At 45.3% G+C, this 26,167-nt stretch overlaps 1 protein-coding gene and 1 long non-coding RNA gene across 2 annotated transcripts in view; one reads left to right on the forward strand and one right to left on the reverse strand.

Annotated features, from left to right (window-relative positions):
• LOC143983127 (uncharacterized) overlaps positions 1 to 16,455 on the forward strand; it is a 71,151-nt gene extending 54,696 nt beyond the window's left edge. The window contains exon 2 of the long non-coding RNA XR_013274577.1: positions 16,379 to 16,455. This is a non-coding gene — a long non-coding RNA (uncharacterized LOC143983127). The remainder of the gene's footprint in view (positions 1 to 16,378) is intronic.
• BLVRB (biliverdin reductase B) overlaps positions 1 to 26,167 on the reverse strand; it is a 36,066-nt gene that overhangs the window by 879 nt on the left and 9,020 nt on the right. Inside the window, exons 2-4 of the mRNA XM_077482435.1 lie at positions 24,650 to 24,811; positions 17,082 to 17,171; positions 9,920 to 10,051 (exon numbers count right to left, since the gene is read on the reverse strand). Coding sequence (XP_077338561.1) covers positions 9,920 to 10,051; positions 17,082 to 17,171; positions 24,650 to 24,811 — 384 coding nt within the window. The remainder of the gene's footprint in view (positions 1 to 9,919; positions 10,052 to 17,081; positions 17,172 to 24,649; positions 24,812 to 26,167) is intronic.

Raw genomic sequence — 26,167 nt, forward strand, 5'->3', positions numbered from 1 at the left:
CCCCCTAACATCCAGAAGTGCCCAGTGTCCTCTTCCACTAACATCCAGGAGTGTCCATCAGTGTCCCCTCCCCCTAACATCCTGGAGCACCCGTCAGTTTTCCCTTCCCCCTTACATCCAGCAGTGCCCATCAGTGTCCCCCCCCCCCCCCCCCCAACATCCAGGAGTGCCCATCAGTGTCCCCTCCCCCTAACGTCCAGAGTGCCCATCAGTGTCCCCTCCCCCTAACGTCCAGAGTGCCCATCAGTGTCCCCCTCCATTTTCTATTGTGAATAAAATATGCAACTGGGCACAGATGGGGTTCGCAGTGCAGCTTACCACGTGATGCCTATTCCCACACTGCACCTGCACATGTGACAGGAAAGCGGCCCTTATAAACACAGAAGGCTTCGGTGTTTACACATGACAGTGGTGAGCGGGGAGGGGAAAGTGTGACCTGGAGGTGGTGGAATGGAGTTCTGCCACATTATGACAAAAAAAAAAAAAAACCTGGGTGCAAGGGCCACATGAAATGGCCCGGCAGGCCGGTTTTGGACCACGGGTCTTGCGTTTGACACTATGTGCACTCGAACGTCTTCAACATTCCAAAACAAGTTCAGTTGAACGTGACTAGCTACTATTAGATATACCATGACCTGGATAAATGTGTACCTTCACAACCTTGCGACCCTGGCGAATGTGTGATAGCAGTAGTAGATCTGCCCCAATGATGCCCTTAAAAACAAGCCAACAATGGGATCGCCTCTGGTTCTATCCAGTGTCTGGAGGGTCCATTACCTATTTGCCTATCCAAGTGCAATACAATGCCTGATCCAACTTGGGACTGTGAGGATTCATCTTTGAAACGCACAGCTGTACCTCTATAGATTCAATCTATAGGAGAGGATGACAGATGACTATACCTGCATTGGGGACATTTTTTACAGTTTTCCATAACTGCATCAGTGCCCAACTCATACAAACAGTCTCAGAACAATTAGAACAGCTGCACAATGACTGCATATACAGAAAAATGGCAGCATGTAACCCGACTTTTTATACCACCTGCCAAGTGTCCAAATAGGGGACAATTAGTTTCTTTCCTAGGCATTGACCCAGAGTTCATCATCAACTGAAACAGCTGCATGATGACCGCATGGACAAGGATGTGGCTCCCTAAAACACTGGCCCCATGGCTCATCAATTCTGGATTGGTCATGCTGGGGTAGTAGGCTTGAGGTTTTCTCTTGAACTAAATTTTGATTGTAATGAACCCTGAAAGGCAACCTTTCCCTGAGAGTACTACAAGTTATACTTCAGAAACTATCTCAAAGCAAGTCAACTTAAAGTGGTTGTAAACCCTTACAACACACTTTGACCTACAGGTAAGCCTAGATTAAGGCTTACCTGTAGGTCCAAGAAATATCTCCTAAACCTACACGGTTTAGGAGATATTTGCCGAAAGACAGGCACCACCGTCTACGGCACATGCGCCGTAGACAGCGGCGCGCAGGTGCACTGAGCGTGGCACCTGTCAACGGCGATATGCCGCGCGTGGCGGCTCCCATGCGCAAGCGAGGGAGTGACATCATCGCAGCGGAGCGGTGAGACCCACCGAGAAGTTGGATGCGCCGGACTACAGGGGACAGCGGTGACTTCGCTGGCTCCTGTGTCAGGTAAGTGACACATAATGGACTACTATGCGATGCATAGTAGTCCATTATGCTTTACCTTTGCAGGGAATGAAAGAGGAAGTAAACCCATCAGGGTTTACTTCCTCTTTAATGGAATATTGCAGTCTAGAGGTCATGTCCAAATCAATTTCAAGAAACAGATCCAATCATGCAGGACCAAAGGTCCAGGTCTAGATACAGTATGGTGATCCCTGCATTGATTTGTAATAATTGGGTGCGAAACCAGCAAGAATGTGTCAACATTCAGGACAGTAAAAGCTATTGGGAGGCCATAAATGCCCCAATCCTGCCCCTGATTGTGATGACCAGACCTTGAAGTGGCAGGGAGAACTTTAAACTTGCTAGAAAATTTCCCATTAATAGGAGCGATCCTTTCCTTTTCTCAATAACGAAAGAAAAAAAAAAAAAAAAGTGTCAAAATGTGCCATCAGGCAAGTCACATGAGAAGAAGCAGGAGGACCCAGAGCTACGTTGCACCAGCTGATAGCTTCCCGCATGTGTGTCTTGGAGAAAACTATGGCTAGCCTGAGGGCCTGTTCACATGTGTCTGTTTGCTTTGGTAGAGATCATACACATTTGTTTTTGCCTTTTAAAGAATGTAACATTGCGTTTAAGAAAACCGGTGCCTTGCCATATAGAGCAAAGCAAGTTCATTTTAAAGCTGAACTCCGGGCACTGATATACAGGTGCATCTCAAAAAATTAGAATATCAAAAAGTAATTTTTGTTCAGTTCAATTCAAAAAGTGAAACTCGTATCATATAGATTCATTACACACAGAATGATATTTCAAGCATTTTTTTTTTCCTTTTCATTTTGACGATTATGGCTTACACAGCAAGTAAAAACCCCAAATTTAAGATCTCAGAAAATTAGAATATTGTGAAAAAGTTCAATATTGTAGACTCATGGTGTCACACTCTAACCAGCTTATTAATGCAAAACACCTGTAAAAGGTTTCCTGAGCCTTCAAATGGTCTCTCCGTCTAGTTCAGTAGGTTACAAAATCATGGGGAAGACTGCTAACTTGACAGTTGTCCAGTAGACAGACATTGACACCCTCCACAAGGAAGGTAAGTCACAAAAGGTCATTGCTAAAGAGTTTAGTTGTTCACAGAGTGCTGTATCCAAGCATATTAATGAAAAGTTGAGTGGAAGGGAAAACTGTGGTAGAAAAAGGTGCACAAGCAACAGGGATAACTGCAGCCTTGAGATGATTGTGAAGCAAAGGCCCTTCAAGAATTTGCGGGAGATTTACAAGGAGTGGACTATGGCCGGTATCAGTGCTTCAAGAGCCAGCACACACACAGACGTATCCAGGACATGGACTACAACTGGCACATTGTGTCCAGCCACTCCTGAACCAGGGACACGTCAGAAGCATCTTACCTGGACTAAGGAGAAAAAGGACTGGACTGTTGTTCAGTGGTCCAAAGTCCTCTTTTTGGATGAATGTAAATTTTGCATTTGATTTGAAAATTAAGGTCCCAGTGTCTGGAGGAAGAGTGGAGAGGCACAGAATCCAAGTTGCACGAGGTCCAGTTTTCACAGTCAGTGATGATTTGGGGAGCCATGTCATCTGCTGGTATTTTATCAAGTCCAAAGTCAGCGCAGCCCTCCATCAGGAAATTCTAGAGCACTTCGTGCTTCCCTCTGCCGACCAGTTTTATGGAGATGCAGATTTCATTTTCCCAACAGGACTTGGCACCTGCTCACACTGCCAAAACTACCAATACCTGGTTTAATGATCATGGCCTCATTCTGCTTGATTGGCCAGCAAACTCGCCTGACCCAATATGGTTTGGGCACCGTGAAAACATTTTTTTTTGCCCCCCCCCCCCCCCAATGCAAGTTTGTTCTTCCCCTCAACATCTCAAAAGACAGACACACAGAATTATCTAAAAATAAATAAAAAAACTTTGCAGACCCTTTTCACAGCGGTCCCACTGTGTCCTCAGTTCCCTTTCATGTCACAGCACTCCATTACACTGCAGACATTTCCACGTCATAGTGCCCCATTACACATAAGAGTGCCCCCATTACATTAGAACAGTGATTCTCAACTAGGGTTCCTCCAGAGGTTGCTAGGGGTTCCTTCAGCATTGGGCAATTTCTGCCTCTCAGATGAGTTCCCATTGACACCATTAATCTTTTTAGCTATCTGTAAGGAGGTAATTCTTCCCAAGTGTAAGGATCATTCCTCTTACTGACCATCACACTAATGTATCATGAGTTGTAGAGTTCTAATTTTTAGCAGGGGTTCCATGTGGAGTGGGCCGTGACCGGAAAGGGGGAGCACCTGCCCCTTCAAGGCGTAGGCTTGTACTGCCTGATCCACCTGGAAATGGTGGCCGATGAGACCGCCATGCCTTTCTTTGGACCAGCCACCGAAACAAACAGGGAGTCTGGCTTCCAGAAGAGAGCCGTGGCAAACAAATAAACCCTCAGAGCCCGAACCACGTTCAGGGAATGGAGGGCCACCTCCTAAGGATGTGTCGGCTTAGGAAACAGATGGTAACACAATGTCTTCATTGATGTGAAACGCCGAGACCACCTTCGGAAAAGAAGGTTGCGGACGCAACACCACCTTATCCTTGTGGATAACTAGATAGGGCAACTTGCAGGACAAGGCCGCCAGTTCCGAAACCCTCCCTGCCGATGTAATGGCCACTAGAAAGACCACTTTCTGGGAAAGAGTCAGAGGGATCTCTCTGATATTTTCAAATGGCGGTTTTTGCAGCGCCGATAACACCAGGTTCAGATCCCACGGAGGTAACGGTGGATGCACCGGAGGAACTACATGCCGCACCCGAACAAAAGTGCTCACTAGAGAGCCAGATGCCAGAGTTTGCTGAAAAAAGACAGCCAAAGCTAATATTTGTCCCTCAATGGTGCTCAAAGACAGTTTCTACTCCTTGCTGAAAAAAACAGCAGGACCCTGGATATAGAAAAGGAGCACGGATGCCATCCTTTCTCCTCACACATGTAGGAGATGTAGGCCTTCCAGGTACGATGATATATTTTCCAGGCAGAAGATTTCCGTGCTCTCAGCATTGTTTGGATCACCCAGTCTGAAAGACCTGGCTCTCAATAGCCATGCCATTAAAACCAGCGATGGTAAAGCAGGATGGAGAATCGGGCTTGAGACAGAAGGTCTTCTCGTAATGGCAGTTGCCAGGGAGCGTCTGCCACCAGGCGCACTAGGTCTGCGTACCAGAGACGCTGGGGCCAATCTGGGGCAATCAGCATTACTGGGATTCCCTCGGCCTCCACTCTGCGAAGAAGACGTGGTAAGAGTTTCAGTGGAGGAAAGGCATAGATCAGCTGGTACTGATCCCACGGAGCCACCAGCATGTCTGACACGTCTGCCCATGGATCTCTTGTCCAGGACACGAATCTCGGCACCTTCCGATTGAGACGGGAGGCCAGAAGATCCATGTCTGGTGTGCCCCACCGCAGGCACAGTAGCCTGAACACCACCGGATGCAACGCCCATTCTCCTGGGTCCAGCGTCTGGAGACTTAGATAGTCCTCCTGCTAGTTCTCCACTCCTGGGATGTAAATGGCCGACAGGGCCGGTACATGTCGCTCTGCCCACCGAAGTATGTGAGCGACCTCCCGTGCCGCGGCCGAGCTTCTTGTTCCTCCTTGGCGACTGACGTATGCCACAGCCGTGGCGTTGTCTGACTGGATCCTGATTGGACTCCCTCGCAGTCTCAACGACCATGTGGAGAGGCATAGCCTGATCACTCTCAGTTCAAGCAGATTGATCGGCAATTTGGATTCATCCGCTGACCAGAGGCCCTGAGTCGACTGAACTCCCATTACTCCACCCCAGCCGGATAGGCTGGCGTCCGTTGTGATCACCGTCCATTTCAGAGGTAGGAACGACTTCCCGGACTGAAGTACCGGGGACCTCAGCCACCAGATCAGGGAATCCCTAACTGGCTCACCTGGATCTGTCGATCCAGGGAAAACTGAGATTTGTCCCAATTTGTCAAAATCTTTCTGCAGGACTCTGGTGTGGAACTGGGCATATGGTACTGCCTTGAAGGAGGCCACCATGAGTCCCTGGACTCGCATGCAGAAGTGTAGCGTCGACCACTTGCGGTTCATCAGCAGTTTGACCGTGGCTCTGAGTCTGCAGCTTGTCTGAAGGGAGAAACACTCTCGCTTCCATAGAGTCCAATAGCAAGCCTAGGTACTCCAAACGCTGAGTTGGTACGAACACCGACTTTTTTAGGTTCAACAGCCACCCAAATTCCTGCAGGGTCTGCATGGTGATCGCCACAGCCTCCTCTAACTCTGAGGTGGAAGATGCTCTCAGGAGGAGATCGTCTAGGTAACCCACGATCACGATCCCGCGTTGCTGTAGCAACGCCAAAACAGGAGCCCATACCTTGGTAAAGACTCGGGGGGCTGATGCCAAACCAAAAGGGAGAGCCACAAAACTGGTAGTGGGCTTCCCCGACTGCAAATCGCAGAAACTTTTGATGCCGGAGGCATATAGGTATGTGCAGGTACGCATCCTGGATGTCTAAGGACGCCAGGGAGTCCCCTGGATGGAGTGCAGCGACTACTGAGCGAACCGATTCCATTCTGAACCTCTGTACTTTTACAAAGTAATTGAGGGTTTTAGATCCAAGATTGGACGTACCCCTTCCTTCTTGGGCACTACAAACAGGTTTGAGTAGAACCCCTGGAAACGTTCCAATTCTGGAAAAGGTACTATCACCCCACGATTCAGCAGGTCCCTTACCGCCCCCAAGAGGGCCTCTCGGCAAGCTGGGAGTACGGGTGGGCTGGAGGGGAGGAATCTGTTTTGCGGCCAAGAGATCAACTATCTTGTAGCCAGAGGAAATCAGATCGCAGACCCACTGGTCGGACAGCCGAGAGGCCCACCGGGCTGCAAACTCCCAAAGGCGACCCCCCCCATGTTGCGGGTGGGGGCATACCTTCATGCGGTAGCACTCTTGCTCGCAGGCTTGTTAGGCTTGGGGTTCCAGGGATGGTTTTGTCCTTCAGTGGTCGTCCTGTCGGGCTGGGGACGTTTGGTCAAAGCTCCGAGCAGACGAAAAAGCCGTTTGTGAGCGGAAAATGAGGGCCCTTGCCTACGGCGTGGCTCCTTAGCATTCCTGGCCTGTGGGAGTACTCTTACCACCTGTGGCATTTTTAATAATGTCATCCAAAGAGGCTCCAAAGAGCCGGTCGCCAAGGAAGGGTAGATCCATCAGGGCTTTTTTGGATGCCTGGTCAGCAGACCAGCATTTTAACCAAATCAGGCACCTCAGCACCACTGCTGACACTGAAGCCCTGGATAACAGAGGCAGGGTATCCAGGGCTGCGTCACAAATGTACTTAAGGCCTTGCACTAGTTGGTCTGCTAGTTCCACGCAGACAGGAGAAGCTTGTTGTTCTCCCAATTCGCGGTGCAGCAGTTTTGCCCACTCAGTGTCTGCGACACAAGTGCAGATGCCAGTACTGGTCGCATGGTTGACCCCACAACCGTAAACTGCCTCTGCCTTCCTGTCTGTGGGATCCTTAAATGCAGAAGTCCCCTCTACCGGGATCATGGTTACTTTGTTTAACCTGGATACTGGGGGGTCCACGACCGGAGGAGCTGACCACTTTTTGAGAAGGCTCTACTCAAACGGGTAACGCACCGCCATGTATTTGGGGACCGAAAAGGTCCGTTGCGGTTGACCCCATTCCCTGTAAATTAACTTGTCAAAATAAGTCAGATACGGGAACACCCTAGGTGAACGGGCTGGCTTACGGTACCCCTACATCAGCAGAGGGATCTCCAAGTACCTTGGCGCCCATGCACCGCCTCCATCGTGGCAACGAACGAATTGAGGACCGCCAACGAAACGTCCAGGGGCACTGCACATTCTGCAGGCGAACCAGTTGCAATTGCCTGGATTTCGGGGGAAGAAACACCAGTTTCTGAATCCATGCTGACCCTACCCTGTCTGCCACCTGATGGGGACTTAGGACAGTGATGGTCCCACCCTCCTAACTGCTGCTGGCTGAGGGGCTCTTTCCCGCAGGACTCACCACCCTGACTGTTTCTGCGCTGTCCAGCAAGTAGTGCCTGTGTTCCTTGTCAGCTCCCAGGTGCATAGGAGATCACACTGTGTCATCCAGAGCTGTTGCTTATAGTGCTGAAACCGATTACAATGTGCTCAGGCTCAAAGAAAATGGCCACCGAGCGTCCAGTATAAGGACATAAAGCACAGAGAAAATGGCCGCTGGACTACAGGAAAGCATGCTGCTCCTAGAGACTGACCAAAAAACTTGTTTAGGCTCCAGTATAAAGGACAAAACCACAGGGAAAATGGCCGCCAAGCTACAGGAGAGCATGCTGCTCCTTGTCCTCACCTAAGATGGCCGCTGAACACTGAAAAACCATGAGGGACAATGACAGAAAAAATTGGTGAACAGTGCTGCAGGGATCACAGACACAGCCTCTCAGACACCCCCAGGGAGAGAAAACACACATCAGGGCACAGCCAGCCAGCGCAGCCCCCCACCCGGAGAGCCCCTGCACATGACACACACACCGCTCAGCATTCACATGCAGCATCCCCCACGGGGGGGGGGGGGGGGAGATAGGGACAGGGAGAGAAGAGAGGGAAGTGAGGGACCCCTGAATCAACCTCCCAGGGAATGCCCATCTGCTCAGCCCCACCGAGGCAGGGCAAGCTGTACTTACCAATCCTGCAGAGCTGGGAGACATTCCATCACAGACCCACTCTCTGATCAGCACGGGGTGGCTGCTGGCCACGGCACACTGTGACGCAGACATCAGTAGCCCGGTCATATGTGTGCCCCGGCGCATTAAAGCTCACTGACCACCTCTGGAGCTGAGGTACATCGTGGCCGACCCAGCGCAGAGCTCTGGTCTACACACACTCGCTGGCCAGGCTGGGGAGACTACAAGGATAAGGGTATCTTGTGCAAAAAGCAAAAGTTTCTGCAATTCCGCAGGGTTCCTAGGTCCTTCTCCTTCACTAGGCAAAATAAAACCGAGGGCTGCATGGCAGGCTGGGGGGTTGTTACCTAAGGGACCGCCCCTTGGGCGGAACTAAAAGTTCTGTGTTTTTCATAACATGTTATGACTAGTCTTCTCCTAAAGGTGGCGTAACAACCCAATGGCTAAGAGAGAGGAGCTGTGTCAGACGGTGAATATAAGAGGAAAAAAAAAAGAAAAAAAAAAAAACGCTGATCACCGCCATTACTAGTGAAAAAAATTATAAAAATACCATAAATCTCCTCTTTTGTAGGCACACTATAATTTTTTGCGGAAATTAATATACACTTATTGCAATTTTTTTGCTAAAAATATGAAGAATACATATTGGCCTACACTGATGAAGAAATCTGTTTTTTTACATTTTTTTTGGGTGATATTTATTATAACAAAAAGTTAAAAATTGTTTTTGTTCAAAATTGTCTGTCTTTTTTTGTTTATAGCACAAAAAACAAAAAAACGCAGAGGTGATCACATACCGACAAAAGAAAGCTCTATTTGTGGGAAATATTTTGCTTGGGGACAGGGTTGCACGACCACGCAATTGTCCGTTAAAGTGACGCAGTGCATATTGCAAAAAATGGCCTGGTCATTAAGGGGACAAATCCTTCTGGTCCTTAAGTGATTAATGGAAGTCGCCTCCAAGTTGGAGCCTCATCTTAATTGATATGATTTGGATCCGACATTACAGGAAGATTACCCAGGCATTCCCTAAAGTTGCGTCAAAGTTGCACTGTAGGTTGAGGCAATGGGAATGTTGCCTTAAAGAGTTTCTGAATGGAAAACATGGTTTTATCCCAATGCATTCCCGGTTTATAGTAAAACATGTTCCAATAATTGTATCAACCCCTCACCCACTAAATACTTACCCCGAGTCCTCACTCCTTTCAGTGCTGTGCCCGACAGCAACGGCTCTCACCTCTCTCTCACTCAGGACAGAGAGGCAGCAACGGGAGCCATTGGCTCCTGCTGCTGTCAGTCAAATTCTGTGTGCAGAGAGCAGGGGGTGGGGCCAAGCCATACTGTGTGTGTCTATGGACAGACAGTGCAAGGTTCGGGAGTGCACCCAAATGTGTGCCACCATAGGAAGCATCTTCCTATGGAGGCATATGGAGAAGAGGAGGAGCAGAGGGTGCCTGTGGGAGAGCAGGTACAGTAGAACAGGTTTATCATTTTAATTGATAAAATAACCAAAGTTTATAGCCATCAGTCACCTGCGATGTGTGGAGGGAGCACCGCCACATAGTCCAGTCCGGAGTCCTTCAGGACCTGGTGCATCCGGATGTGATCCTCCGTCACCGGCAGAAGACGAGGGGGGATTTTAGCGATGTCCCACAGCAGGAAGGCTTCAACAGGAAGACAGAAATGGTTATTGGAAAAAAAATACATATATATCTATATCAATACCTTCCTATGCTGTACACTTAACAGGTAATATAGTGGAGTTTCACATATCAACAAATCTGATTTGGGCAGTCACTATATACACAATACAAGGAATATGACTGCTATGGGGCCACTTCCCTTTGCTCTACTTTATACAAATCACAAATAGTTGAATTCACAAAGCTGTGCATGTTATTCCACTTTTGAATGTCATTTTAATCGCATCAAGAGGTTAAATTTTCCAAAACAAATGCTGTCTTGAAAGATTATATCAAAGCAGTATTAAAAACGCAAAAGCAAACATTATAGTGCAGCTTACCAATTGTTCGATGTGATGGCTGCATTAATTTCCTTTTTTAGGGTCTTTTCTTTTCTGGTAATCCGGCCAGTTAAGCCAGTGGGCTGAACATAAAACAAAAAATAAATAAATAAGGAAACCGGAAGAGCTTGGGAGGAGATCATGTACTAACAATCTGATGTTAGTACAGCAATCTCCCCCACTGAGCTATTGTGTTCCTCCTCGCCAGGAATACTTAATATTGCCCTCGCACACGTTCCTGGTATAAGCTCTCAAGGTTTGGGTGCTGCAACAACAATCAGCTGCATACTGGTTCAAGTCACAACGTAGAAGATATTTGCCAGCACACCAAGGATCGGCACAAAGTGGCGTCCAAACGGATAGTTTATTGCATGAACATAACAAATGTGCAATGTTTCGGGGTCATGCATCTCCTCTTCGTCAGGCATGTCACATGCCTGACGAAGGGGTTGTGCTCGACTCCGAAACGTTGCACCTTTGTGTTGTGATCATGCAATAAACTACCCATCTGGATGCCACTTTGTGCTGACCCCCTCACCAGGACACACACTGCTTAGAGCTCTCAGCCATTGGCTAAGATTGCTGATCAGATGACAAATAGACCTTTTTCAGGTCATGCCCTTTGCTGTCCTACAAACGGGCCTATAGGCGTGCGCATGGGCACACCCTTAGCACTACGTGTGGTGCTGGTTCCCCCTACTACCCGGGTTCCCCCACCACCCCGGTCCAAAGTGCTGCTGCTTTCCCTCCACTCGTTTCCCCCCCGTCTGCTGTGGGGGATGTTTCAGAATGGCGAGCAGGGATAGGGGCTAAAATATGCAAATTACTGGCCCCTTCCTTTTCTAAATGAACACAGTGAACACACTCGCTCACTGTGTTCATTCATAACTGAAGCATAGTAAACTGTGTGATGTACAGTATTAGTTAAGAATGCTGAGACAGACCATTTACCACTGACAGAAGTGCTTACATTGATCAGCTTTTATCAATTCCTGTAAAACCTTTATCCCAAAAAAAAGAAAAAAAAAACTGTTTGCTGTAACTGCAGTGTGAGCTGGAGTTTGGTTTCAATTAGTTAGTGTATATAAATCTGCTAGTACATCTAACATTCCCCCCAGATTAACAATGCTGTTGCCCTCTGTGCTCCTTCATCCAGGGAGGAGGCTCTCTAATACAGAAGGTGGGTTACTGGCCAGATCACCAGGTGAAAGCAGAGGGAAAAAAGTCTAAAGTCTAAAACCAAAAAAATAAATAAAAGAAAACTAATGCAGCTAACCACATCTTAGGATTGCTAAATGCATTACATTTTTGGTTTTGGATTTAATACTGCAAATGAAAAAACGTAACTAACGAAAGCCTACATTTTTCATAATCTGGTGATTATTTTATCTGGAATGGCCGATTTCCCTGCCCTCTGATAAAGGCCTTATAGAAAGCCTGAGTGACACCCTGCCAGGATCTAGCAGTATGTGTAGTAGCACCAACCCACGCCGGAACTTAACTGACATAAAAGGGAGGCTGCTACTGCTGAGGTCTCATGCTGAAAATGCCAATTATCTGGCTGCGATGCTGACTCTAATCTTCAATATTTTGAATCTCTGACCTGGAGCAAATAATGCAAATAAGATGTCAGTCTTTCCTTGTTCATACTTGTTCTATGGTAGGTCGGTTCCAGCAGTGAAGCCACTGAGACAGAATAGCCAGGCAAATAGCATTTTCAGAAAGCTCAGTGACAGAGCCGATATCTTTCAAGTAAAAAAATAAAGCATAAAGCATTATGTAACATCCATGCAGTAGACTCGGCTGATCCATGTGATGAATCCTTCAGTGAGCTGAAAGGGAAATGAGACATGAAAATGATGCCTATTGAGGCTTATATGGGCTGCACAGTGTAGTTTAGGAATATCGTGATCCAAAGATGCTAGACCAGGGCTACACAAACCTTCTAAAACAAAAGGCCCCTTCACTGTCCTTTAGATCCTGGGGGGGGGAGAAAACTGTGGCCAGTGGAGGTAGAACATATCCCGACATCAGCGGTCAGTAGACGTAAAGTGGGAGTAGAAGCAAATGACCTACTGCCTGTGGTCAGTGCCCCATTCTTGGTCTCCGTGAGAGATTCCAAGGCCGGCCATAGACGGGGGGGGGGGGGATTCAAGGGAACCGCTTCGGCAGGAGAAGACCGTGATTATTGCTATCGGCTATAAACAGCTACTAGAAAAACTTGCATGTAAAATCTGGCAGGCTATCGATCAACGTGGGCACATTCAGCCTGCCCAAACATGCTTCAGATCTCGGCCAGTTCAGCAGGCACTCACAGAGACTTGATCTGTCTATGGCTGACTTAACTAGGCTCCATCCTTGGCGTCAGCGGGTGACATAGTGCCCCATCGTCGGCGTCAGCGGGTGACATAGCGCCCCATCGTCGGGTGCAAGCGGATGACATAGCGCCCCATAGTCGGGTGCAAGCGGATGACATAGCGCCCCATAGTCGGGTGCAAGCGGATGACATAGCGCCCCATCGTCGGGTGCAAGCGGATGACATAGCGCCCCATCGTCGGGTGCAAGCGGATGACATAGCGCCCCATCGTCGGGTGCAAGCGGATGACATAGCGCCCCATCGTCGGGTGCAAGCGGATGACATAGCGCCCCATCGTCGGGTGCAAGCGGATGACATAGTGCCCCATCGTCGGGTGCAAGCGGATGACATAGTGCCCCATCGTCGGGTGTCAGCGGATGCAATAGTGCCCCATCATCGGCTGTCAGCAGGAGGAATAGGGCTAAAAAGGGCCAGGTAAAGGCAAGCACATGGCACAACATCCAGCCCGCAGTTTGGGGATCGCTGCTCTAAACTAAGAACGCCACAGTAGGTGGCAACCTCTTAATGATCAGTGAAGAAGCATGCACACTAGTACCAGACCCAAAACCATCATTTCTTCTTGGCACTGGTCAGCCAGGGGGTGTCCTTACAAATTATATAAGTGTCAAATGCAGGATGTTGCTTTTTGAAATGACTGTAAAAGTCCAGACCATTGTCTATGTGAATTTTGGGCGCATAGACTAGACTAATGTGAAATGTACAAATTGCTGCTTAAAAAAAAAAAAAAAAAAAAAAATTATATATATATATATATATATATATATATATATATATATATATATATATATATATATATATATATATATATATATAAAAAATCATTTCAATTCTGCTTAGAGGGGGCGACATAGTTGTGAGAAGAATAAGGGCTGCATCTTATCCGCAGACAGAAGCCGCAACCTGCATCCTATCTAGAGTGTCTGCATTAGTGTTGGAGTATATTGATCCATGTGGCTCAGCACCTTCTGCCTCCAGCACCAGGGAGCATTCCGCTAATACAGGAAAACACAAGTGTTCATTCTTCGTTCTAGATACAAAGAACATTTTCTTGAATATAGAAATGTCCTAATGGGGGCCTCTTGGGATGTGGTGTACCCCTTTCAGTGCAACAGAACAGTCAGAATAAAAACTGGAAATTGAGCCTCAAAGATTTAAACGAAGGTGGATGAAAGCAGATGTGTGCGCCTTAACATCCAAATATTCTCATCATATAGAATTTTATAGGACCAACAGTTCATACAGCGCTTTTCAAAATAAAAGGAGACAGTATAAAGTTACAATACAATTCAAAAGCAAGGTGGGTTGGGGGGCCCTGCTCATGGGAGCTTACAATCTAAAATGGAAGGACAAGTGATACATAAGACAGGGGGAGATTTACGAAAAAAAAACTGGAGAGCGCACAATCTGGTGCAGCTCTGCATAGAAACCAATCAACTTCCAGGTTTTATTGTCAAAGCTTAATTGAACAAGCTGAAGTTAGAAGCTGATTGGCTGCCATGCACAGCTGCATCAGATTCTGAGTGCACCAGTTTTAGTAAATCTCCCCTTTTGTGGGGATTAGTTGCTAGAGAATGAGAAAGTAAACGTTCAGTTGTTGGGTGAATACGGGAAAGACTCTTTGAAAAGATGAGTTTTCAGGGATCACCTAAAAAAAGGTGGACAGAGGAGGAGATAGCCAGGCAGAATGGGGTAGGAAAATTCAGAGGATGGAGGATGCTCTGGGGAAGTCATGGAGGCAAGCAAGGAAGGATGTTACAAGGGAGCTAGAGAGCAGAAGGTCTTGGAAAGAACAAAGCAGAATGTTGGGGTGATACTTTGAGACAAAGTTGAAAATGAAGCTTTGGACATAGTTATGGATGGCTTTGTATGTTGTTGTTAGTATTTTGAACTATATTCACTGGGCAAGTGAAAGCCAGACGAGGGATTGGCAGAGTGGGGTGGTAGACACTAAGCATTTGGAAATGTAGATGAGGCTGCCAACAGCATTCATGGTAGACTGAAGATGGGATAGAATTCAATTGTGTGGTGACGTCATCTAATTGACAAATGTGGATTACAAGACCTGTAATTGCCCCACATGACTGTTCTGATGGGTAAACCATAACCATTGCCATATAGAGCAGGAGCACCCCAACTATGGGACACTACTAGTTTAGATCCAGTTTTTTCTTTTTTTTTTGGGGGGGGGGGGGGGGGCCATAAGTATGAAATATAAACTGATTGATGGCTTGCCCACTTTCTTCTTTGTCTTATGCTATGCACAGACATGGGATAACAGCCACTGGATGAGGCAACAATCTAATTTCTACGAAACCTCTGCAGGACAATGTATGGGAATAACAGTCATCAGAATGAGTGACAATCTCATGTCTATGAAACCTCTTCAGGATAATTTACACTGATCTGTCATAAATTTAGGACCACCCAACTAATTATTTAGTAGGTCTTACCTTTGCTGCCAAAAACAGCCCTGAGCCACTGAGGCATGGTAATCACAAGACCTCTGAAGGAATGCTGTGGTATCTAACAAGCCATTAGTAGTAGATCCTTTAAAGTGGTTGTAAACCCTTACAACCAACTTTGACCTACAGGTAAGCCTAGATTAAGGCTTACCTGTAGGTCCAAGAAATATCTCCTAAACCTACACGGTTTAGGAGCTATTTGCCGAAAGACAGGCACCGCTGTCTACGGCGCAGCGCGCAGGCGCACTGAGAGCGCCGCTGTCAAAGGCGATATGCTGCGAGTGGCGGCTCCCGTGCGCATGCGCGGGAGTGACGTCATCGCAGCTTCACCGAATGACAGCGGCGGAGCAGCGAGACCCACCGAGAAGATGGATGCGCCGGACTACAGGGGACAGCGGTGACTTCGCTGGCTCCTGTGTCAGGTAAGTGACACATAATGGACTACTATGCGATGCATAGTAGTCCATTATGCTTTACCTTTGCAGGGAATGAAAGAGGAAGTAAACTCATCAGGGTTTACTTCCTCTTTAAGTTGCAAGGTGGGGTCTCTATGTATCAGACTTTATTTTTTTCCAGTACATTCCACAAATGCTCGATTGGATTGAGATCTGGAGTATTTGGAGCCCAAGTCAACACCTCAAACTCAATATTGTATTCCTCAAACCATTCTTGAACCGTTTTTGCAGTGTGGCAGGGCACATTATTCTGCTGAGAGTGTCACTGCCATCAGAGAATAGAACACCGTTTCCATGAAGGGGTGTACTTGGTCACCAACAATGTTTAGGTAGGTGGTACATATCAAGTAACATCCACAAAGGGCAGGACCCAAGGTTTCCCATTAGAACATTGGCCAAAGCATCACACTGCCTCCCCTGGCTTGCCTTCTTTCCATACTGAATCTTGGTGCCACAGATGTAAGGTAAGCAATGCACATAGACCTGACCATCCACATGATGTGAAAGAAAATTTGATTCAGACCAGACCACCTTTTCCATTGCTCCGTGGTCCAATTCTGATGCTCATGTGCCCATTGTAGGCACTTTTGGCTGTGATCAACATGGGCACCCTGACTGGTTTGCAATTATACAACCCCATACACAACAAACTGATAATTTTTTTCTGCTTTCAGCACATCAACTTCATGGACAACATGTTTACTTGCTGCCCAATATATCCCACCGACTTTCAGATGCCATTGTAATGAGGTAATTGTTATTCACTTATCCTGTCAGTAGTCATAAAGTTATGGTTGATTGGTGTATGGGATAACAGTCATTGGATGGGGTGACAATCTCATGTCTATAGAATATTTGCAGGACAATATATGGAGCAAACAAACAAACATACTACATATCTTGCCAACATGCCCATGTGGCTTACCACTCCCCTACCCTGTCTGCTCTGTAGTGACACCATGGGGGGGGGGGGGATTCACTAAAACTGTAGTGTGAAAAATGTGGTGCAGCTGTGCATGATAGCCAATGAGATTTTAATATCAGCTTGTTCAATTAAGCTTTGAAAATGAAGCAGTAAAAACTTGGAAGCCAACTGGTTTCTATGCAGGGCTGCCCCATATTTTGTACTCTCCAGTTTTAATGTAATCTCGGCTAAGCTCACCCTATAAGTACAGCGAATGCTCCGGCGATGGCTTGTCTTCAGGGTGGTCAGATCAAGTCTACACAACCAAAAGCTCTCTAAGGTCTATGGGCATCTTTCATAACAACGCCCATACTTCTTGGGACTGCAAAGGCATATCTGTACTTTGTGTATTCTAATTCCAGAATGTCAACAGATGAATATTATCAGAAGAAAATAGTAAATCTATTACTCACAAGACATGCAGCCCACCACTTTCCGTATTCCATGCGCCTTCATCGCCTCCACAATATTCCTTGTACCTTCTGACATCATGGTGGTCGGCCCTTTAATGACAAGTTTATGAAATGTTACATAGTAGGGGAGGTTGAAAAAAAGACACAAGTCCAACCTATGTGTGCGATTATATGTCAGTATTACATTGTAATTTCCCTGTATGTTGCGGCTGTCTAGATGCTCCCCGCTGATACCACCGCCCGTGGAAGGGAATTCCACATCCTTGCCGCTCTTACAGTAAAGAACCCTCTACGTAGTTTAAGTTAAACCCCTTTTCTTCTCATTTTAACAAGTGGCCACGAGTCTTGTTAAACTCCCTTCCGCAAATTTTTTTTATCCCTATTGTGGGGTCACCAGTACAGTATTTGTAAAATTAAATCATATCCCCTCTCAAGTGTCTCTTCTCCTGAGAGAATAAGTTCAGTGCTCGCAACCTTTCTTCATAACTAATGTCCTTCAGACCCTTTATTAGTTTTGTTGCCCTTCTTTGTACTCGCTCCATTTACAGTACATCCTTCCTGAGGACTGGCGCCCAGAACTGGACAGCATTGCTGAGCCTATAATCTACTAGGACCCCCAGGTCATTTTCCATCCTAGATTCCTCCAGAGGTTCTCCCCCCGTGTATAGATTGCATTATTTTACATTTTCTACATTAAACCTCATTTGCCATGTAGTTGCCCATCCCATTCATTTGTTCAGATCTTCTTGCAAGGATTCCATATCCTGCGGAAAAGTTATTGCTGTAGTTTAGGGAAGTTGGCTCTTTTGAGATTCAGTGTCTTTGTATTTCCCTTACGTTTCCCATTTGTGTGATTTATGCCGAAGCCAATTGACCTGATAGCTGTTTCCTAAAGTGCCCCGTATTTCCACATCTGTGATAAGGTCTGTATTGTTGGTAATCAGTAGATCTAGTAACGCTTTATTTCTAGTTGGTGCGCCTACCATCTGATCCATGAAATTGTCCTGCAAGACATTTAGGAACTGGCGAGCCTTAGATGAATGTGTGGTTCCCTCTGCCCAGTCTATGTCTGGATAATTAAAATCCCCCATCATGACAACACTTCCCATCCTTGCTGCTAATCCAAATTGTGATAGGAGGTCCACCTCCCCCTCCTCCCTCAGGTTAGGGCGCCTATAGCATACTCCCAGTATTATTTTCTCCCTTAGCTTCATCCCTTTGGAGCTCTACCCATAAGGATTCCACCCCTTCTTAGCTCCCTTAGTGATGTCATCTCTCACATTCACTTGTACATTATTGATATATAGGCATACCCCTCCACCTTTTTTACCCTCTCTATCCCTGCGATAAAGGGTATACCCTTGAATAGTTGCCAGCCAATCATGAGTGCTATTGAACCAAGTCTCTGAAATTCCCACAAAATCCAAATCCTCCTTGTACAACAGTATCTCTAGTTCACCCATCTTGTCCGCCAGGCTCCTGGCATTGATGTACATGCCACATAGTTTGGTCGCATACTATCCTCTTATTGGGTGTTCCGAGATTGCAACTAGGACTTGTTACTATACTTACTTTGGGTTTATGTGCTTTAGTCAACCTACCACTAATGCCCCCAATACTACCCTCTGGACTATGTTCTGCACAGACTATCTCTACCTCTAGACCCCCCAACCCCCATCTAGTTTAAAAACCCCTCTAACTTTCTGGCCATCTTTACTCCCGGCACATCTGCATCCTCCTCATTTATGTTAAACTTTTCTAAGTATGATTTGTATCTGCAATGACAACATAAGCTAAACCTTCATAAGACGTATCAGTTACCTGTGCAGAGATTAGAAATGTAATTCTTGTGTATGGTCACCTATGTCATAGCTGAGAAGGTCTGAACCAGGAAAAAAAAAAAATAGCACATGCAGCAAGGTCCCAGGCCTCCTTCGGTCTAATGAGAACCTACAGGGCCAAAGATAGCCGACTTCCTTCCGTATATGGTGGGTTGTGAGGCATAGTGGGTGCAAAGTAGTTGAAGTCATAGGGCGCTAGACACTTCTTGAAGGCAAAAGATATTTTTCTTTCTCTTAATAGAACTTTGGGAGAGAGGGTTTGGGCCAGGACACCCTTAGGTAGTTGCAAGATTAATTGGCAGATTCTGAGACTTCAATAGGAAGACAGCCATGCAGAGAAAGGCATTCAGCAAGGACACCACGTCTTCGTGTGTAGGAATGCTGTCTCCTATGGCAACAGTCTATCAGTTTCTAACACAAGTTGTAACAGTTCCTTCACTTCCACTACAATCACTTCTTGTAGTTCTTCAGATCACTAAGCTCCCAGTCTCGCTCACTAGACTATATGATTCACTGCCACTGAATCCCTTGAGCTCTTCCAATCTTCACAGTAGTATCTTCCTCAAGTGTCACCCTCACTTCTCTGCTGGTTCCCTATCTTGGCACTCCTGATACTCCTCAAGCTTCACCCCATTGGCCTGCTCAGTCCCTGGCTTGACACACAAAGCTTCTCTGCAAGAGAGTCACCTCCGCTGACTGGGTCCCTGGCTTAACACCCACTGGAGTTTCCTGATTCTTCACCGTCCCCGGTTGGTGAAACTACTGCTCTGGTACTTGCTTCAGCTACTCACTGTGATCCCTGGTAATAAGGCGGATGGGCCCCTAGTGGCGACCGCTTCCCCTCTACCTCCGACCACAACAGGCTCTACGGCCGGCAGAACCTGCCACTTTTGGTTGGACTGCAAGCCGCAATCAAAACCCTGCGCTGCTATTTAGCTTCTGGATAGGCCCTTCCACAGCCTGGCAGCCAGATGCCCCCGGGATAGGCCCAAACTCCGGCCTAGCAGCCCAGGCAAAACACCACATGTCCACCCAGACAGCCGTCCAGGTATAACCGAACACTGTTCACCTGACTCCACCCAAATACATATAGATTCTCCCAGCAGGCCAACGTATTTAAGAAAGCCTGCCCATTGGCTGGGATACCCTATATATGCATAATCTAACCTTGCAGTGCCCTTCTCATATTTACTGCCACCAGGTACCCGGCCACCTAGCGGCAAAAGAGAGAAGTGCAGCGATTACAGACTTAGAGTGAAATCAATTGATCCACAGCACAGTGGTGTAGTGGTTAGCATTTTCACCTAGCAGCAAAAAGGGTCGCTGGTTTGAATCCCAACCACGACACCATCTGCCTGGAGTTTGGATGTTCCCCCTGTGCCTGCATGGGTTTCCTCCGGGTACTCAGATTTCCTCCCATTCTAAAGACATGCTGGTAGGTTAATCAGATCCTGCCTAAATTGGCCCTAGTGTGTATGAATGTGTGTTAGGGACCTTAGATTGTAAGCTCCCTGAGAGCAGGGACTGGTGTGAATGTACAATGTATATATGTAAAGCCCGGTGTAAATTGACAACGCTATATAAAGTACCATGAATAAAAAACAATTAGCCAAGTAAATTTAGGAGCAACCCTGCCTAAACTCCAGGGTGCTAGACGCAATAAAACAGAGATTCTGGGGAAGCAGCTAGCTTGGATTTTGTAAATTAGTTCTCCACACAGAAGAAAAGATTATTTTTCTGTGAGATTATATAACTGCAAACACAATATAGGAAAAGCATTAGATGGTTCTCCGGCGTGATAGAAGGAATAGAGTACACTAAACAATGGCTCCTCCTAGTGGAAGCACAGGGTAATGACGCCCAACCTAAACCACAACACTGTTTTTGCATTTCCTTATGTCAACCTTCTTTGAATAGTAAACAGATCTATATAAAAAAAAAAAAAAAAAAAAAAAAAAAGTTAACATTCACACTTGTGCATACCTCCCAACTGTCCCCGATTTCGAGGGACTGTCCCTCATGTGTCCCTCATTTTGGTCTGATCTATATAGTTGTATATAAAATGCCCTTTTTATCTTTCAAAAAGTGTTTCCCAGTGCTAAACCTTTCATCCAATTTCTAAATTGCTGCATTTGTACATTTTAAAAATCAATCATGGATATAATGAATCTTCTTTTTGGGGTTAATTCTCCTTTAAAGGGTGTGTGGAAGGGGACGTGTCCTATGCCTACATACTAGCCTACCTATGCCTACATGCTAGTAGGTGTCCCTCATTCCCATCTCTAAATGTTGGGAGGTATGTTTGTGTGTTGCAGAAACGTGTGCAAAAATTGCATCCTTTCCCTTACAAAATTAAGCCCTTTTGCAGGCACATGGCGATGCTATTAATTCTAAAAGTAGAACTATAGGCAAAACTCTCTGCAAATAAGGGATTTTCTTGGGACCCCCCAAACCCACAAGTACATTTGTTTTTCATGCATTTTTTGATGCAAATCCATCAAAGTCTATGGAGCCAAAAATGCACACTGTTGTGTGTAAGAAGTCCCTACACCTTTCAAAAAAAAAAAAAAAAAAAAAAAAAAAAAAAAAACACATTGCAGGAAATTGCATAGATGTGAACCCAACCCATAAGAAATGTAGTTACATGGATTGTATAGCATGTTTCTGTGGATCTGCAAATGCATACAAAAATAAATAAATAAAAAATACCATAGATGCGGACCTAGCCTTAAGCCTAGTACACATGATCAGAAAAAAAAAAAAAAATTATTATATATATATATATATTACAATATAAATATCTCTCTCTATCTATATCTATATTTTTTTATTATTATAGAGATATATGAAAAACACAGATTTTGAAGCGATCGTATAGTAACCTGCTCATTAGCACACAGCTTTCGAGAGCAGATTACGACAGTTTGCCCGAAATTATCTGAAGGGACAGACAGGAAAATTTTTCTTGTACGATACCAGATGGCATGATTTTAATTTAATCAGTACGTCCGAAAAAACAATACAAATACATTACATCATTCCCAAAGTTGTATTTTGTTGTATGAGAATTTTCTTAACTTTTGGTAACCTCTTCAGTTTCGATATAGAATGCAAAATAAATAAATAAAAAAACAAAAAACAAAAGAGAAACCTGACCATCATTCGTCCAATTAACTCGTGCGTACCAGGCTTTAGGGTCCATTTACACCATACTGTACATAAAAACTCAAATTTCATTGAAAATGCACACACATCTGTTTATATTAAACATGCATTTTCAGGTGCATTTTTTTGTGTTACATTGCATTTGCACCAATTTTCATGTCATCCATTAGGAAACGACAGGTCCCTAGAAGTCAAAATACTAACTACAATTTATTAAAATTTTTTAATATGGCTCATATGGGAGTAAAGTTTTGTTTAAAAAAAAATAAAAAACTGTAACAGTACTGCAGAAATGCTGCAAAACCCATTCTACAGCGAACACTACTGCCGTTTTTATAACGCCATTGTGCATGAGGTCTAAAAAGTAGCAGAATCAGGCAAACTGAGGGAGTTAAAGAGGAAGTAAACCCTAATGGGTTTACTTCCTCTTTCATTCCCTACAAAGGTAAAGCATAATGGACTACTATGCATTGCATAGTAGTCCATTATGTGTCACTTACCTGACACAGGAGCCAGCGAAGTCACCGCTGTCCCATGTAGTCCGCAGCATCCATCTTCGACGTCACTCCCGAGCATGCGCAGGGGAGCCGCCACTCGCGGCATATCGCCATTGACAGCGGCGCGCTCAGTGCGCCTGCGCGCCCCTGTCTACAGCGGTGCCTGTCTTTCGGTTTAGGAGATATTTCTTAGACCTACAGGTAAGCCTTAATCTAGGCTTACCTGTAGGTCAAAGTGGTTTGTAAGGGGTCAAAGTGGTTTGTAATTCAGTCTTTACTCCCATCAGCACTACTAGTGGGCAGACTGGCTAAAACCTAGAAAGACAGGACTGCCTTGCAATTTTCAGATTCCGGTACAAGACCTTTACACACATTCTTCTAGAACATACCGCTTTTAAAAAGGGAGTGCAAGCTTTATTTTAACCTTGGGATGTATCCTAGAAGAATTAAAAATAAAATCACAAATAGATTGATAATTATTTAGATGCATGCAATTTTTTTTTTTTTTTTTTTTACTTATGCCCTGTACACACGATCGGACATTCCGACAACAAAATCCCATGTTTTTTTTTTCCGATGGATGTTGGCTCAAACCTGTCTTGCATACACACGGTCACACAAAGTTGGTCGGAAATTCCGAGCGTCAAGAATGTGGTGACGTACGTACGACAATCCGAGAAAAATTAAGTTCAATAGTCAGTGCGGCTCTTCTGCTTGATTCCAAGCATGCGTGGCACTTTGTGCGCCGGTATTGTGTACACGCAATCGGAATTTGCACAAACGGATTTTGTTGTCAGAAAATTTGAGAACCAGATCTCAAATTTTGTGCGACGGAAATTCCAATGGAAATTGTCCGATGGAGCCTACACATGGTCGGAATTTCCAACAACAAGCTCCGATTGCACATTTTCCGTCGGAAAGTCTGACTGTGTGTACAGGGCATAAGTCCACAGAGAAAATTAATATACAGTGAATTCTTATATGTGAATGAACCCAATCTAGCAAAGATTAGACAGCTCACCTAGACCTGGTCTCGATTCACACCATAGAGATGTGACTGAGCGTGGGTGGATTCCTGAGCGTCGTGTGCAAGGCAGCCCATTCATTTCAATGCACGCACACACAAAAAAGATCCATGACTTTTCCAAAAACACACCGCACCAAACTGCATGGTGCTACAGAACCATGCTGTATGACACAAATAGATGTGAACCTAGCTTTACGTGACCTGATCCAAAAAAAACAAAAAATAAATAAAAAAAAAAAAAAAAACACACCACAACAGGAAGTCATATTTTAGGATATAGGTGGAGTGGGGTGCAATAGGGTTGATATCCTTAGAGGCGTTTGTAACATGGAACATGATTTAGCATTGCATGAATCCCTTGAGTACCATGGGCTGCAGAAAAGAAAATAGCTTGATTTCCCCATCAACACAGCCAATGTTGGAGGAATCCCTCCCGTGGAGCTATTGTGTTCTTCGGCCAGGTGAGGGATTTTTGCTGAGAGCCGTATCTGCCAGGAGAAAACATAACGACGATCATTGCTAGCAGGGATTGCCGCTGGCAATAATCGCATGCAAAAACATGTTGGTTGTGCCCAATTCGATTGATGGAACAATTTGGGTACAATCATACATGGATCAAATCTCTTGTCAGTCCCCGATGAACCTTTCTGAGATCTATGGCCGGCTTAACATGTTCATTGTTTCCTGCAATGTAAAGCTAAATCTGTAAGCACAATAAAGTTGTACGTACAGAGGTCACTTTTTCAGTGGGCCTCGGAAGCCTCTACTCCATTGAATAATCCTAGAACAGGAACTAGAACCCATCCCAGAAAATACATATAATAAATACCAATGTGGAAGCCTTTTTTGGCCAATAGAAGCTCTTATCACTTTGTACCATTAAAATGTTGGGTGTGGGTGAGACTTAGTACCACATCTATTCAAAAGTCAAAAGGTATATGTATAGCGATGGCCCCTGAGCATACCAAAGATGAAGATATGGAACTAATGAAACAAAGATTATAACGTTAGAAGGAATTCGAGCGTAGTAAACCTTACCTAGGTCGGTTCTTGTTCCCAGGACAATTATCACGGCATCCTGTCCCTCTACAGCTTTGTTGACGTCATTTTTATTCAGCACATCCCCCACTACGATTCGGGTGGGTGTCTTATTAGCGGGCAAGCGAGCAGGGTCCCTTACCAGTACGGTCACATTATATCCTGTAAACAAAACATGGAAGCCATTTATCCAATAACTGTAAGCCAAAGGCAAGAGTGGTTAAAGTAGATCTCAATGTCAATGTGTGCCATTCAATCATACTTTATACGTGCCAAACCATTGGCGTGCCAAACCAATATGCCTATCCTATTCTCTGGACCTTATTATTTCATACCTCCACTTCCCCTCGGCTCTTATCTGCTCCTCTGGCAATAAAGAAGCCTTACCTACCCATTATAAAACAGTACCATACTGTCATCTGTCTCCTCCAACCACCAGTCTGTTTGCAATCTCACCATTGTTTCTAAATGTCTATACCGTCTTGTTTATACGAGTATTAGCCAAATTCCTCTGAATGCACAAACCGCATGATCCCTTTTTAATCCGGTTTCTGATTCTTTCATTGTCCCTAAAGCGCTCTCCCTGAGGAATCCAATGACCTGTTATTTACACCACTAAAAACTTCATATCCTCGCATTGCACAGAGGTGGATCCTCCTTTGTCCCCAAACTATCCATTCTGGGTTAAATACGGTTACCGATTTAGTGCTAAGAGAAAACTTGACTACACCAAACGGGGTTGTCCAGCCAAGTTTGATAAATCATGGGGAACCATCTTAAAGGAGGAGGTTGTAAAGGCTGAAGTTTTTTTTTTTTTTTTTACCTTACTACATTCTCTGCATTAACCTCCCTGGCTTTATGATTAGGTCAGACTTTTGAATCTCAAAGTGGTACGTTTTTTTTGCATGTAAATTTTGAGTTTTATATTGTAGGCCTTTAATTCTTAGGAATAACCCACTTAAATGTGTTCATACAAGAGTCTAGTAGACATCCCAGGTATGATAAAGTTTGAAACACAAAATCATAAATTATAATATTATAAAATAACTATAAAAATAATAAATATAATGATAAAATACATTTCCCCCACGAATCACTATCGCTCAATTCTGCAAGTGTTCTAAATTACTATCACTGTTTTCTAGCTGGTCTAAAACCGCTTTTGGACGTAATGGGACACTTTTTGGATGCCGTGTACATTCTCAAGTTTCCAGGCAGAAAGAACAGTAATTTGTGTTATATATATATATATATATACACACATACACACACACACACACACACACATATGCAGGGCACTAGACAAAGCACTACGGACAAAAGTGAGGTGAAATGATTTGATACAGTCTTACAGATAACAAATGTATTGCATGTGTTGTTCACTTTGAGTTTGCCGCCGGGCTCCGCCCCCACGCGTTGCAACACCCGCAGGGAGCAGAGACCGGAACACATAGCCTCGAGAGGAGGATCTGGGAGAGGGACATCGCAGGATCCTGGTGACAAGGTAAGTACGCTGTA

Source organism: Lithobates pipiens, unplaced genomic scaffold (genome assembly GCF_037356315.1).
Source record: "Lithobates pipiens isolate NorthernLeopardFrog02 unplaced genomic scaffold, aLitPip1_a1.2 Scaffold_1, whole genome shotgun sequence".
In the NCBI taxonomy this organism is placed as follows: Eukaryota; Metazoa; Chordata; class Amphibia; order Anura; family Ranidae; genus Lithobates; species Lithobates pipiens.